General features: G+C 43.6%; 1 protein-coding gene across 1 annotated transcript in view; it reads right to left on the minus strand.

Annotated features, from left to right (window-relative positions):
• tgfb2 (transforming growth factor, beta 2) overlaps nt 1–16,357 on the minus strand; it is a gene marked incomplete at its 3' end in the record, with an annotated part of 202,813 nt that overhangs the window by 51,005 nt on the left and 135,451 nt on the right. The window contains exon 2 of the mRNA XM_083918560.1: nt 13,339–13,502. Coding sequence (XP_083774686.1) covers nt 13,339–13,502 — 164 coding nt within the window. The remainder of the gene's footprint in view (nt 1–13,338; nt 13,503–16,357) is intronic.

Consider the following 16,357-nt stretch of genomic DNA (forward strand, 5'->3'; position numbering starts at 1 on the left):
CACTTGAAGTCAGTGATCTTCTTGATGAATGTGCTGATGTACGGATACACTGATGTTGGCTTTGTTTGTTGTATAGAGCACAATTACTTAAGAGGCAAGTAATAGGGCATCCTTTTAAACTTAAATGTTTTTTTAGTGTTTGTTTTTGTGTTAAACTTACACATGTAAGCTTTACTAAACAAACTTACTTAGCAAACTATAAGTACAACTGTAAATATTTTATTAACATTCAAAATCAGAGACTGTACTTACCAGCCACAATCAAATGTGGTGTGTCAGGCAGTGTGACAGTCAACGGCACAATGGCTGATGTGGCAGACACATTTAAAAAAGCACAAAAACAATTATTAGACCTTGCAGATACAGTTGCAGTCAGGTAGAGCAAATTTGAAGATCAATTTTCGGACATTCTTATAAATTTTCATATGCCTCACAATGGCAAATTTTGTTTCACGGTTATGATAACACAGTTCATAAGGAAACATTTTGGCAAATGAAATGAAAACCAAGATTTAAATGAGTTAATTTGTCAAAAGTATAATGATAATTGTAATTTTTTTTAAAGGTTTTATTTAATTATGAGGCCAATGGAACTGACAATGAAATCTAATAAAATGTATTTCTAATCTTTACAACAGTTTGGCACAAATAACAAAAGCAGTGAATTTAGAGCAAGGTAATAAAAAGGTCTTAGAAAAAAAGAGTTTTGCAAGACTTGATTTCTCCATGCAGAAAACACAGAGGACTAAGTTAGACTTACAACCTTTTCAAATAAGTAGTTAAAATATCTACCAGCAAAAGCATCAGTGTTACTTTATTGTCAATGTAAACCGGTACACAATGCTGAAACTTGCTAATTTTAGCTACCTAGAACATTACAAATAGAAATTTTTCGTTGCTCTTTTTATCCATGTGAAAACAGGCACACAAAGCATTATAGGTTAGACTTTGTACGTTACTCTATTATATTCCAGCAAAACAATGTTGTTTTAATGTTGATATAAATTGATTTATTCCAACATCGTTCTAAATAACAGAAAAATCAACCAGAGAAATCCTGAAATTCTCCTCTTAAGTCAGAAAAAAGGTAAATGAATGTTAACTTACTCAGTGGAGGACTTCATCGATGACAAAAGGCTGATCAGGTTGTCCTGTGACTGTGCCTTCATGGTGACAAGAGACTGGCTGGCAGACTTGCATCAAAGTTGAAATCAACCAAAATAAAACACAAGCTAATAATAATAAAAAGGTTGCTATGTCAGTTGATTTTAAAATATCAGTTCCCGCACTTTTTCCCTTCCCATGATGCTCAGCTGTTTACAGTATAATCTTGTGTTACTCTGGATGATGTTGTGTTGTCCTCCAGCACCACAGTAAGGGAATCTGGGTGTTATTTTTGATCAGGATTAGTCCTTCGATTCTCACATAAAACTAACGACAAGGAATGCATATTTTCAGCTGCGTAATATTGCGAAAATTAGGAACATTGTGTCTCAGGTATGGTGGGATGGTTCTCCTCTCCGGGAACCATCACCTTATCGTGGTCGAGAGGTTTGTGTGTCCCTGTGAACTTTAGGGCTGTGTTGTCTGGAGCCTAGTGCTCCTGGTAGGGTCTCCCATGGCAATGTGGCCTCAGGCGAGGGGCTGGACTTAGAATGGTTCACAAAGACTCAATGGACAAACAACGAAGAGGAAGAGAGACCCTGCCCGGAGGAAGCCCGGGGCCCCGGTCTAGAGCCAGGCCCAGACGGAGGGCTCGCCGGTGAGCGCCTGGTGGCCGGGTTTGCCACGGAGCCCGGCCGGGCACAGCCCGAAAAAGTGACGTGGCACCTACCTCCTCTCCATCCTGTGGGCCCACCACTCGCAGGAGGAACCACTTGGGTCGGGTGCGCTGCTGCACGGGTGGCAGTGAAGGTGAGGGGCCTCGATGGACCAGACACGGGCAGCAGAAGCTGGCTCTTGGGACGTGGAATGTCACCTCTCTGTCGGGGAAGGAGCCTGAGCTTGTGCGACAGGTGGAGCGCTACCAGTTAGATCTGGTGGGGCTTACCTCCACACACAGTCTTGGTCCTGGAACCGTACTCCTGGATAGGGGTTGGACACTATTCTTCTCAGGGTGTGAGGCGCCGGGCGGGTGTGGGGATACTCACAAACCCCCGGCTGAGCGCCCCGGCAGACAAGAGGGTCGCCTCCTTACACCTGCGGGTGGTAGGGGGGAAAACTCTGACAGTTGAATGTGCATATGCACCGAACAGCAGTTCAGAGTATTCGGCCTTCTTGGAGACCCTGAATGGAGTCCTGCATGGAGCTCCGGTAGGGGACTCCATAGTTCTGCTGGGAGACTTCAACGCCCTCGTGGGCAATGATGGAGACACCTGGAGAGGCGTGATTGGGAGGAACGGCCTCCCTGATCTAAATCCGAGTGGTCGTCAGTTATTAGACTTCTGTGCTAGTCACGGATTATCTATAACTAACACCATGTTCGAACATAAGGATGCCCATAAGTGTACGTGGTACCAGAGCACCCTAGGCCAAAGGTCGATGATTGATTTTGTGATCGTATCATCTGATCTGAGGCCGTATGTTTTGGACACTCGGGTGAAGAGAGGGGCAGAGCTGTCAACTGATCACCATCTGGTGATGAGTTGGATCAGAGGATGGACAGACCAGGTCAACCCAAACGAGTAGTGCGGTTGAACTGGGAACGTCTGGAGGAGGCCCCTGTCCGAGAGATCTTCAACTCACACCTCCGGCGGAGCTTTTCTGGCATCCCTGTGGAGGTTGGGGGCAGTGAACCGGAGTGGGCAATGTTCAAAGCTTCCATTGCTGAAGCTGCAGCGGTGACCTGTGGCCTCAAGGTCTTAGGCGCCTCAAGGGGCGGTAACCCTCGAACACCTTGGTGGACACTGGTGGTCAGGGAAGCTGTCCGACTGAAGAAGGAGGCCTTCCGGGATATGCTATCCCAGAAGACTCCGGAGGCAGTTGCAAGGTACCGACAGGCCAGAAGGGCTGCAGCCTCTGCTGTGTCAGAGGCAAAGCAGCGGGTGTGGGAGGAGTTCGGAGAAGCCATGGAGAAGGACTTTCGGGCGGCACCAAGGTGCTTCTGGAAAACCATTCGACATCTCAGGAGGGGGAAACGGGGAACTGTCCAAGCTGTTTACAGTAAAGATGGGACGCTGGTGACCTCAGCCGATGAGGTAATCGGGCGGTGGAAGGAGCACTTTGAGGAACTCCTTAATCCGACTAACACGCCCTCTTTTGTAGAGGCAGAGCTGGAGGCTGATGGGGAATCATTGTCAATATCCCTGGCGGAAGTCACTGAGGTAGTCAAACAACTCCACAGTGGCAAAGCCCCAGGGGTTGATGAGATTCGTCCAGAAATGCTGAAAGCTTTGGGTTTGGAGGGACTGTCTTGGTTGACACGCCTCTTCAACATTGCGTGGAAGTCTGGGACAGTGCCAAGGGAGTGGCAGACTGGGGTGGTGGTTCCTCTTTATAAAAAGGGGGACCAGAGGGTGTGTGCCAATTACAGGGGTATCACACTACTCAGCCTCCCTGGTAAAGTCTACTCCAAGGTGCTGGAAAGGAGGGTTCGTCCTATAGTCGAACCTCAGATTGAAGAGGAACAATGTGGATTCCGTCCTGGACGTGGAACAACGGACCAGCTCTTCATTCTCGCAAGGATCCTGGAGGGGGCCTGGGAGTATGCTCATCCAGTCTACATGTGTTTTGTGGATCTGGAGAGGGCATATGACCGGGTTCCTCGGGAGATACTGTGGGAGGTGCTCCGGGAGTATGGGGTGAGGGGGTCACTTCTGTAGGCCATCCAATCTCTGTACACCCAAAGCGAGAGCTGTGTCCGGATCCTCGGCAGTAAGTCGGATTCGTTTCCGGTGGGGGTTGGCCTCCGCCAGGGGTGCGCTTTGTCACCAATCCTGTTCGTGATTTTCATGGACAGGATATCAAGGCGTAGTCGTGGTGGGGAGGGGTTGCAGTTCGGTGGGCTGAGGATCTCGTCTCTGCTTTTCGCCGATGATGTGGTCCTGATGGCATCGTCGGTCAGTAACCTTCAGCACTCACTGGATCGGTTTGCAGCAGAGTGTGAAACGGCTGGGATGAGGATCAGCACCTCTAAATCTGAGGCCATGGCTCTTAGCAGGAAACAGGTGGATTGCCTACTCCAGGTAGGGAATGAGTCCTTACCCCAAGTGAAGGAGTTCAAGTACCTCGGGATCATGTTCACGAGTGAGGGGACGATGTAGCGTGGGTTTGGCCGGAGAATCGGAGCAGCGGGGGCGGTGTTGCAGTCACTCTACCGCACCGTTGTGACGAAAAGAGAGCTGAGCCGAAAGGCAAAGCTCTCAATCTACCGGTCAATCTTCGTTCCTACCCTCACCTATGGTCATAAAAGCTGGGTCATGACCGAAAGAACGAGGTCGCGGGTACAAGCGGCCGAAATGGGTTTTTCTCAGGAGGGTTTTGGAGTCTCCCTTAGAGATAGGGTGAGAAGTTCAGCCATCCGCGAGGAGCTCGGAGTAGAGCCGCTGCTCCTTAGTGTTGAAAGGACCCATTTGAGGTGGTTCGGGCATCTAGTAAGGATGCCCCCTGGGCGCCTCCCTAGGGAGGTGTTCCAGGCACGTCCAGCTGGGAGGAGGCCTCGGGGAAGACCCAGGACTAGGTGGAGAGATAATATATCCACACTGGCCTGGGAACGCCTCGGAATCCCCCAGTTAGAGCTGGTTAATGTGGCCCGGGAAAGGGAAGTTTGGGGTCCCCTGCTAAAGCTGCTGCCCCCGCGACCCAACCCCGGATAAGCGGATGAAGATGAGATGAGATGAGATGAGATGAGTGTCTCAGAAAGATGCAGAAAAACTAGTCCATGCATTTGTTACTTCTAGGCTGGACTACTGCAACTCCTTATTATCAGCTGCTCCAATAAGTCTATTAAGAGTCTCCAGTTGGTCCAAAATGCTGCAGCTCATCTACTAACTAAAACAAATAGAAGAGAACATATTTCTCCTGTATTAGCTTCTTTGCACTGGCTACCTGTAAAATCTAGAATAGCATTTAAAATCCTTCTCATTACCTACAAAGCTCTTATTGGTCAGGCTCCGTCATATCTTAAAGAGCTCATAGTACCGTATTACCCGACTAGATCGCTGTGCTCTGGGAATGCAGAGCTAATTGTCGTTCCTAGAGTCTCCAAAAGTAGAATGGGAGGCAGAGCCGGAACCAACTCCCAAGTGTTATTCGGAAGACAGACACTGTCCCCATATTTAAGAGTAAACTTAAAACTTTCCTTTTTGATAAAGCTTACAGCTAGGGCTTACGAGCCCTAATCAATGTTGTTATTTTTAAGCTGATTTTGTTCTGCTTAATTATTCTTCCATAGGCCTATTCTGCCGGGGGATAATTATTTTCCAGATACTCTGAGCTTCTCTCCTCTCTGTCTGTATCATTCATGTCTCATCAATGCATGTTACTAATTCACTTCTTCCCCGGAGTTGTTTGTGCTTTGTCGTCTCGTAGGTCTCTGCTGATCGTGGTGGTGCCTGCTGCCGTGGTCCTGCATGGCGCTTCCTGCTACTATTATAATCTATAACCTTAGCTGTGCTTGTTTCTACTATTCTGCTGTATTAACCGCCATAACATATAAGTCATATTCACATTACTATAGATATTATTATAGTTACTGGAAGTGTGTCTGTCTCTATCTTTGTGTATGGGTTTGTCTCTCTTTGTCCATCTGTCTGTCTTTCTCTCTTTCTCTCTCCTTTTCTTATTCCCCAACCGTTCAAGACAGATGGCCATCCTGCATAGAGCTGGGTCTGTCTGACGTTCCTGCCTGTAATAGGGAAGGTTTTCGTTGACACTGTACTCTACGGGGGAATTGTTGGGTCTATGTAAATCATAAATAAGTCATAGAGTGTGGTCTATACCTAGTCTGTAAAGTGTCCTGAGATAACTTTTGTTATGATTTGGCAATATAAATAAAATTGAATTGAATTGAATAAAAAAATTGGCATTCTCTTAAAATGCTGTTATTTTCTGTCACGTTTTTTTCTCCCAGATTGCTTTGCAGTTTACAGTTTCTGATACTGTATGATAGTAATAGAGTAAAATACTGTTCAGATTTCACTGTAAATTTACATCAAAGGGTTACAGATAGATAGATAGAGTAAACTTAAAACTTTCCTTTTTGATAAAGCTTACAGCTAGGGCTTACAATCCCTTAACAATGTTGTTATTTATAAAATGATTTTGTTCTGCTTAATGATGCTGCTATAGGCCTATTCTGCCAGGGGATAATCCTGTTCCTGATACTCTGAGCTTCTCTCCTCTCTGTTTGTATCATTCATGTCTCATCAATGCATGTTACTAATTCAACTTCTTCCCCGGAGTTGTTAGTGCTTTGTCGTCTCGCAGGTCTCTGCTGATCGTGGTGGTGCCTGCTAGGGGTGGAACAGTTCACAAAATCCACTGTTCGGTTCATATCATGGTTTTCTGTTCGCGGTTTTTCGGTTCGGTTCGTTTGTTTTTTTCTATTTCTTTTAGATTCTAAAAATACCATGTATCAGATCTGTAGCCTAATAATTAGATTATTTTTTAATCAGATATTCTTAAGGACATGCCATGCAATCATGCAAAAAAATGAAATAATGAGGCAGCTTGTTTGGGGATTACTGTAACAATCTTAATGAAAGTGAAGTGAGCTTTTGAAACAGTAGGAGAGGCATTGCTACATTTACTCGTTTATATATTTAGTTGGCAAAAAGGCAAACAATTGATTGCCTTCTAGGTAAGAATATAAACACTTATACATTATCAAATCTTAGGAGAAATGTAGAAAATAGGTTTTCTTTCACTAAAATACACACAAACAGCAATCACTGAACTGTCTGAAGTAGGCTACATCAGGGTTATTCAATTAATTTGGAATTGAGGCCGGTTGACGAATATGATCCAAAATGAGGGGCTGGAAAAAACATGAGCATCACATTAATGGATATTGTAAAACAATGCAGCGACATAGGAGTGTATACAGTATATTGTCTTTATGTTATCAATGTAAATATTAGTCATAGGCCTCAAAGTGCAACAAGCTTGTCAAAAAACAATCCTTGTTAAATGAACAAACCTGTTAACCAGAGGTTTTCACTCAATTATTGGACTGAAGGACAAGTTTGAGGCTCTTGTCTTTTACTTGAGTATTTTATTTACATGCTACTTTATACTTCTACTCCTCTACAAATCAGTGGAAATATTCTACTTTTTACTCCACTACATTTATCTGATTACTTCAGTTACTAGTTACTTTACCAGGCTGACAATCACATTTGAAACATTTGTTTATTAATAAAAAACTGGACTGACAGACACACACACAGTTATGGTAGAGTGAAACTAATGTATTGAGTATGTATTGGAGTGCGACTTTCAAACTCAGTCTTCTAGATCAAAGACCGTAACTCTGAGCGCTTAGATCTCTGGTGGTGAGAGTGAAGACACCCTGGTGGACATTTAGTGTAAGATTTGTGTGGTTGGTCCAAAAACTGTGAGCGTGAGTGCAGTTTTTACAGAGACCAGGAAACTGATCAACTCTAGTTCCTTTACTAATGGAGTCAATGTGGCAGTTGATTGACTTTCTGTCACTTGGAGGCTCACTGTGCCAAATATACCAGTCTGACTGCTTCCAAAGCTACATCTTTAGAAAGGGCATTTTCCTACATGTTAATGCCCAATTTTAACACCATAGCAGCTTAAGAGAGATTTTCTTAATGTTGCTCTCTACTCCGACGGTGGAGACTGCTCTGTAACTGAATATTCCATCCAATACACACCCATTGAAAACTCAAAAAAGTCTGAAAACAGCATCAGGGCAGGGCACTTTCCATCTCAGGGGATCGCCTTCTGATGGTGCGAGTTGTAAAATTGATCAGCAATAGATTTTATTCTGGCAAAGGAGAGTGAAGTAGGAAAATATTTGGATCCCAATATTTAATTTTTATTTCTAAATAACAAATCACGTTATGGATCAGTCCCAAAGGCCGAAGAAGGTCTCATAACACTTAGTAAAGAATTGGCTGGGAATAATAGTATGGATACAGCATTGAACAGTATTTTTGACACTTGATTTGGTTAATGAAAATATTTAATTCTGTTAGTTTTTGTCTCCATAACAGTATTTGTGGTCATTCTCACTTTGTGTGGGTGTTATTGCATCCCATGTCTCAGAAACCTGATGAACCGATTGATCACTCACAATATTAACTAAGAGGCTCCAGGTGGTCCCCAGAACAATATCAGATGTCATTATTGGGAATAGTGAATAGGAGGATGAGTTAGAGGAAGAGAATTAACTTAACATTAGGGTTGTGTATCCCTAATCCCTTTCACACCTGAAAGGGGGGATTTTGTGGTGATTTTTAAACATGAAGTATTGATTTTTGTCACAATATAAAAATAATAAATATAATAAAAGTTTTGCTCACTGTGTACGTATAAAAAAAGATTTAGCATGCTTTCACATTATTATCAACTTAACATAGATGGCATAATAAAAGGATGTTGCAGATAAGCTCCAGTTTATGCAATATCATGAGGGGGCAGCCCCCAGAAGGTAGAATTCTCTAGAGTAGGGAGTGTTCTTATTACAGGAGCTGTTGGTTCATTGGAAGATCCGTGTGACCAGGGGGCAGAGGAGTCAACTTGTGAATGAATGAGAGCCAGTCTGGGAGTGATGAAACCAGGAACTGCTTCAGCAACATTCTGAACCAGTCACAACAACTCAATGACTTTATTGCGCTATGAATTCTTTGTGAAGGAGGGGCTCTGTGCTCTTTCTGCCTCGGTGGTCACAGCAACAGCTTGGCTAAAAGCTGGGATGTCTGCGACTTCTGACCCTAGAGAGAGTCCCTGGCCAGGCTGAAGATTATTTGCTGTTGTTTTTCTAATAAACTTTTAAAACTTTTTTGAAGAACTCTGCCTTTCCTTGAGAAGAACACGACATACGCAATCCTGTAGAGGTGTTCACATGTCCGAAAATTTGTGCCCAAGCCCATAAGACCTGGACCAAACACCGGAGAAACAGATCCAATTGACATTGATTTCACATCCTATCGCTCTTAACCAGTTAACGTTAACTTACAAGCTGACAAAACAAAACTTAGTGTCTTACCTCATGTAATATCAGGCTTCTCCTCTGTGTCTGGTTATGACGCATATAATCCATCATCCTTTCCAAGAAAATTGGTAAAATACATCCAGGTTTTTTCTGTTATTCCTCTCTTGCTGATTTAAACAGTAACAACTAATCCACTTGTTATTTCATCATAAAAGTCCACATGCTGTCATGGTGACGGATGAAAACAGTTTTCTTTCATTTCGCATAATAAAGATAGCTTTAACTGTTTTCCCTGTTGAGCTATTGCTTGTTGCCACAGCTGCTAACTTAAGCATTGCTATAATCCGTGCATTCTCTCAGATTCGCATTAGCAGGACTTTTGGTACCATCCTGTGGCCATAGATGTACATAGCAGTTTGCTTGCAGTTGCTATTGTACACAACACTCTTACACATACACATTTCCTATGGGTGGCCCACTAAAATTAATTTTAAGACACACACACAAGCCTACATTGTTAAATGTTTTACCCCTCATCAAGAAGCACGTTAGCAGGTCTTGTGTTGTAATGTTGAACATCACAGTTTAACCTTTAATGTAACATAAATATAGGATTAGTTTTGAAATGCTCCTTTATTTATTTCCATTTTCATTATTTTTTGAATGGTTTAGTACATGGCATAAACGTTAGTTGAGCTGTCAAGTTTTGAAAAACTTCTCCCGGGGAGATTCCCTCAAACCACCGATCACAAAAGGCATACATTGAAAATGTGAGAAAATGCACAACACAATACGGAAGTGTCAGATTTTGGTGTGTAAAGTATTGCAATGTATTGGCACAACGTATTCATCTTTGTTCTGAAAAGGTCTTAACTTAGATGTTTGTAAATGCGCATGCGCGAAAGGCGCATGCTGCCTGTTACTGCTCCGGTCTTTGGGTTCGCTTTTTTAAAACTTTCTTACCTTCTATTTTCCTTTTGTTCGTTCTGTTTCTTCACCCTAACTTCTGTGAAGTTACTTTTGGTATTTTTCGTGTTTCTTTTCGTACTGTTTTTATCAATGCAGCTTCAAACGGGAAACGCTGTCTTTGTTTACTCCGGAGAACAGCTGATCGGCTAATGCCGGCTGGTATAGCGGCCAGAGCAGCTGATATTCCACCCTGGAGAAAAAGACACTTGGGACGCAGAGGTGGGAAGCAACGTCAGGGCAATAGAGGAGGGTCGAGAAGGGACGGGTTTACGGAGAGGAGAAGATTTAAGCCGTGTCTCCCCTCTGTTGTTATGGGCAAAGTACGGTCTCTGTATAACAAAATGGATGAACTGACGGCGCTGACGCGGAGCCACTCGGAGTATCGTGTGTGCAGTCTGATGTGTTTCACGGAGACATGGCTGCACAGAGACATTACGTCTCCGTGGATGGCTTCCACACCATTCAGGCTGACCGGGACTGAACCGAGAGCAGTAAGCAGAAAGGAGGGGGGCTTGCTGTTCTAGTAAACAGCAGATGGTGTAATCTTGGTCATATCACCATTAAAGAACAGCTCTGTAGCCCGGATGTTGAACTGCTGGCTGTTGTTCTGTACATCCCTCCTTCTGCAAACCTGACATCTTCGTGCAGCATCATACACGTGCAGCACCATCTCCAGACTCCAGACTCAACACCCCAGTACCCTCATCATCATGTCGGGAGACTTTAACCACGTCACTTTGGATAGAGTTCTGCCGACCTTGCAACAGTACATGAGCTTTCCTACCAGAGAGGAGAGGACTCTGGACCTGATGTATGTTAACTCTTCTCTCTCCCCTCTGGGTAGGTCAGTTCATAACCTGGTTCACCTCAAAACCTGCTATGTGCCTCTGGTGAAGAAGAAGCCTAAGACCACAAGGACTGTGAGGAGGTGGTCTTAGGAGGCTTATGAGACACTGCAGGGCTGCTTTGAAGTGACTGACTTGTGAGCCGCAAGGGGAGGACATCAATTTTTGCCTGTCATGCAATGTCCCAGCTCGGACTGTAACCTGCTACACCAGCAACAAACCTTGGATCACAGAAGATGTTAAGGCCATCCTGAATTAAAAGAGGAGAGCATTCAGAGATGGCAACCGTGATGAGATGAGGAGAGTGCAAGGGGTACTGAAACTGAAAATGAGGGTGGCTAAAGACAATTATAGGAGAATGCTGGAGAACAAACCCCAGCGAAACAACAGGAGGGATGTGTGGCGTGGCATGAGAACCATCACCGGATTCCAGAAGACTAGTAGCACAGGGTTGTAGGACCGTGTGGACCAGGCCAATGAAATTAACCTATTTTTCACAAGGTTGGATTCTGCGGCCAATTCCCCACAAGATTCTGCTGCTGGTGGCCCCTCAACTAATGCCACTTACCTCCCCGTACTCCTCCTCCTTACAGACCCTTTGTCTGCCACTCACCACCTCACTTCACACCTACCGATTCCACCCCTACCCCCTGCTCTACATCATGTCCTCCACAACCTGATGACCTCAGGCCTCCCCCAACGGACACGTCTTCAGTGTCCTTCATGCCTGACCAGGTGAGAAGACAGCTGACGAGACTCACCCTGGCAAAGCTGCAGGCCCCGATGGCGTATTTCCCAGGGTGCTTAAAGCCTGTGCCCCCCAGCTGTGTGGAGTACTGAGTCAAGTCTTCAGCCTGAGCCTGCACCTCCAGAGGGTCTCTGTGCTGCTGAAGACGTCCTGACTTGTGCCTGTGCCAAAAACGCTGCGTCCCATTGGCCCTCAGGACTACAAACCGGTGGCCCTGACATGCCACATCATGAAGACTATGGAGAGACTCGTCCTGGAGCAGCTAAGGCTTATGGTCAGGACCTTCACTGATCCACTACGGTTCGCCTACCAGCCCTACCTGGGACTTCATCACCTACCTGTTGAACAGAGTCTACAGTCATCTGGACAAGTCTGCGAGCACTTTGAGAGCCATGTTCTTTGACTTCTCCAGTGCATTCAACACCATCCGTCCGGCTCTCCTGGGTGAGAAGATGGCTGCAATGCAGGTGGAGGCCCCAATCGTGACCTGGGTTGTGGATTTTCTGAGCGGCTGATCACAGTATGTACGCCAACAGAACTGCGCGTCTGACAGGGTGGTCAGCAACACTGGGGCCCCTTGGGAAAGACACTGAACCTCGAATTGCTCCCTGTGCTGCTCATGGGTGTGTGAATGTGTTGTGAATGGTTAGATTAGATGGTATGTAGATGTCCACTGCCATCTGTGTGAGAGCCTGTCACCTCCTCTCTTTAATTCAGACCCAACCACAGACAATCTTTGATCTTGTATATATTTCACTACTGCAAATATTAATTTCTGTATATTTAAATTTGAGTTTTTTCTAATACATTTTTAGTCTGTTTAGTCTGTATAATATTTGTTTATCTGGAATTTTGAAACAAAAATAATTTCCCCCTGGGATTATTAAAGTATTTCTGATTCTGATTCTGATTATTCATGTTTGGTCTGAAAAGGTCTTAACTAAGATCCCCAAAAGCAGTTCCAGTCAAAAGCAACTGGATTTGGTTATTTGTCTAGGAAGACGTTACACCTCTCATCCAAGAGGCTTCATCAGTTCATGTACGCAACTTACCAGGCTGGGACTGGTCCAACTATCTGGTCCCAGCCTGGTCAGTTGTGAACATAAACTGATGAAGCCTCTTGGATGAGAGGTGAAACGTCTTCCTAGACCAAGTCCAGTTGTTTTTGACTGAAATTGCTTTTTGGGATAACGATGACCTGGACAAATGAGAACATTCACAGGCTCCTAACTTAGATGTTTCCACCTTACACATTTTTCCTGTTCAGACACTTAATGCCATATCTATGCTTGAAAATGTTTGTCGGATCTTCAGATTAATTTCAGATAATTTGTTCTGTGCCCCTTCAAAATACTTTATAATACAAAAAATCTAAATAACACAAAAACACCCTATAATAAAGAAATGTCTTGTGATGTTTACAGTCACTTTTTACTACTTGTGTACTATTAAAAAAAAGATTTTCATATCATCTATTTAACTAGTGTGATTACTAATTACATAACCGTCTGTAAATGAGGAAAAATCACAAAAAAGCATTGGTCTCTTAGAAAAATAAAATAAAAAAGTATAAAATATAATAATAAATTCCTAAAAGAATCATTGTTAGGGCTCCCTGGCAGCTCTTGATGCCCACAGGAAAGTGTGTGTACCTGGTAAAGTTCAATGCGCTGCTCAGACGCTCTGGCCCCATGGTTTTGAAGACGGAAGATCCTGAGCTCAGCCTTCACCAGGTTGGAGGCGTTTTTTTCCATGGAAGACACATTGAATGTCAGCCTTCTGAAGTACGAGTTGAAGTATGTAGGAGAGATAACATCTACATAAAAGGAGAAAGAGAATGGCTGAATCAGGACAGGTATGTTTATGGCAGACAGAGAGACATCTTCAATGTTTACCATGACATTGAGGCAGTTAGTTATTGCTCTTATTTGGAGTGATCTATACTAAAAAGGGGAATGATTATTATAAAAGTATGGAAAGATTAAGACCTCACAGCTATGACCATATATTATGTGCAATAGAACAAAAGAGAGAAAAACATGGTCCCCTGTTACCCCCCACTTAAAGTAAAATTCCAGCATAAAATCATCCCATTTTCGGCAAATACACTCATCAAATAAGCCACAGAAACAAATTTTTTGTGCAACAACCATTGACGGAGATATACCGGAGAGTTGCTAACAGTTGCCAACTGCTGAATGCGGCTAACATTGATAAGCTCATTTGATGATAAGTCTTTACACATTAACCAACAACATAGTTAGTGAACCCGCAGTTTATTAAAAGAGTGTTTTGAAAGATTTACCAACAGGCTCCGGTACCATGTGTATGTATGGGGCATCTATTTCATTGCTTCTGAAGAACGAATCCTACCTCATGTGGCAGCTACAGACCGGTCTCACTTTAGAACGTAGATTGGACGATTCTTGCTAAGGTCCTCACCCTCCGCCTCCAAAGTGTGACGTCATCAATAATTTCTCTGGACCAGACAGGCTTCATATTAGGGGGACACCCATTCTTCAACACCAGAAGGCTGCTCAACATCATATTCTCACCTGGGTCGAACACTCCCGAGGTAGTAGTGGCGCTAAATGCAGAGAAAGCCTTTGACCGGGTGGAGTGGGGCTTTCTATTTTTAATTTTGGAGACATTTGGCTTTGATTCTAATTTTATTTCTTGGGTTAAGCTTCTGTATGTAACCCCCTCTGCCTCTGTTAATGGTGTCCGTTCAGCATATTTCCCTCTCAAGCGTGAGACCCGGCAGAGCTGTCGCTCTCACCCTTGTTGTTCAACATAGCCATTGAGCCATTAGCCATCTGGCTTAGAAACCAGAATGACTTTGAAGGCATCAATCGTTTTAGTTAGTCCACAAACTCTCCTTCCAGAGCAAAAACATCGGGACCTGGGGAGACTTGCAGCAGTCAGGTTTTGAGGGCATTAAAAGAATGCTGACTAAAGCACCTGTGTTTTACTTTTATGACATCACAAGGCCTAGAGCTTTTTGAAAGTTAAAGTTTCTTCTAGTCAGACAAGTTAGTTATATGGTAAGGATGTTCTCTTATCTTAACTTTCAAAATGGATAAAGAAGGCATTAGGAATACAATCGGTCTTGCACGGAAGATACAGACATGACAGTGTTGTCGCCCTTCGTCGCCTGGAGAGATTGGAAAAGAAGATCGCACCCCAAAAGAACCACCTGAGATTCAATTTCAGATGCAAAGAGGAAGTAATAACACTGACAAGCCTTAAACATCAAGAGCCCCATCCCAATCAAAAACGCAGAGAACATCATAAACAAAGCAAAAAAGGCCCTCATCAGAGAGTGGATGAGGACAACAGCTAACAAAATTGACCTGATCAACACAGAAATAAAAAAGCAACACCTTCAAAGCACAACACACACTGGATCAGAACATGGAGGAGGTAAATAACAAACATTTAAAAACAGATATACGAACAGGAGCTTGACATCACCAAACAAAGGCAAATAGAAAAACTCAATAAACTAATAGAAAAGAAAAACGGGAAAAAACAAACACACAGTGCAAATGAGAAATGGTTATGCAAAAAAATTAAAACACGCCCTTTCAGACACAGAAAAGGCAGTTCTATCCAGAGGCCTAAACTTTGCAATCACACCTAAAACAATACCGTACGAAGAATATATTCTAGCAACAGAACTGGCATGCCATAAACTCCAAGACCAAGGACAGAAAGCCAGCCTTCGGAATGCCATTGTAGGTATTCGCAAAGCATCCAAACCTCCACAAAGCAACATAAGAAAAAAGGAACGAAAAGCAATACATTCTCTCAAAACGAACAACACTATCATCATACTACAAGTCGACAAAGGACGCACAACAGTAGTCATGGATGCAGATACATACCACAAAAAATTGGAAACCATGCTACAAGACAACAACACTTACGAAATACTAAAGAAGGACCCCGCGGAAGAAAAGAAAAAGATATTAAAGACATTACTCAAACCGCTACTAGATTCCAACAAGATAACACAGGACAACTCCAACCATCTAATACCTACAGCCAATGTCACCCCACAGATATATGGAACTCCCAAAATACATAAAAAGGATACACCACTACGTCCAATAGTTGACAGCATCGGATCACCCACATACAATCTATCAAAAGCACTAGTAGAAATCATCGGACCTGTGCTCGGAAAAACACTACTGCAAGAAATCACAACAACTGGCACAAGAAATAAAGAACATAACTGTGGAGAAGGATGAAATGTTTATATCACATGACGTAATATCATTATTCACAAAAACACCCATATACGTCACTTTACACATAGTTACGGAAAGACTAAACTAGGACAAAATACTCAAGACAGGTACAAACCTGACAGTCACAGACATCACCACTCTACTACAGTTTGTCGCCAAATCTACTTATTTCCAATTCAATACATTGACAGACAGAAGGAAGGTTTTGCCATGGAAGACCCGTTGTCCGCTATCATGTGCGGGTTTTTATGGAGGACCTAGAAAGGAAAGTCATCCAGACTGCACCCCTACAAATCAAACCCACACTCTGGAAACGGTATGTAGACGGCATACTAGAAATATTTAAGACTGGCCACTCACAATAACTCATTGCCCACTAAAATACAATAGAGAGCACCGGCAAAATACAGTTCAC

This window comes from Echiichthys vipera, assembly GCF_963691815.1.
Source record: "Echiichthys vipera genome assembly, chromosome: 8".
NCBI lineage: Eukaryota > Metazoa > Chordata > Actinopteri > Perciformes > Trachinidae > Echiichthys > Echiichthys vipera.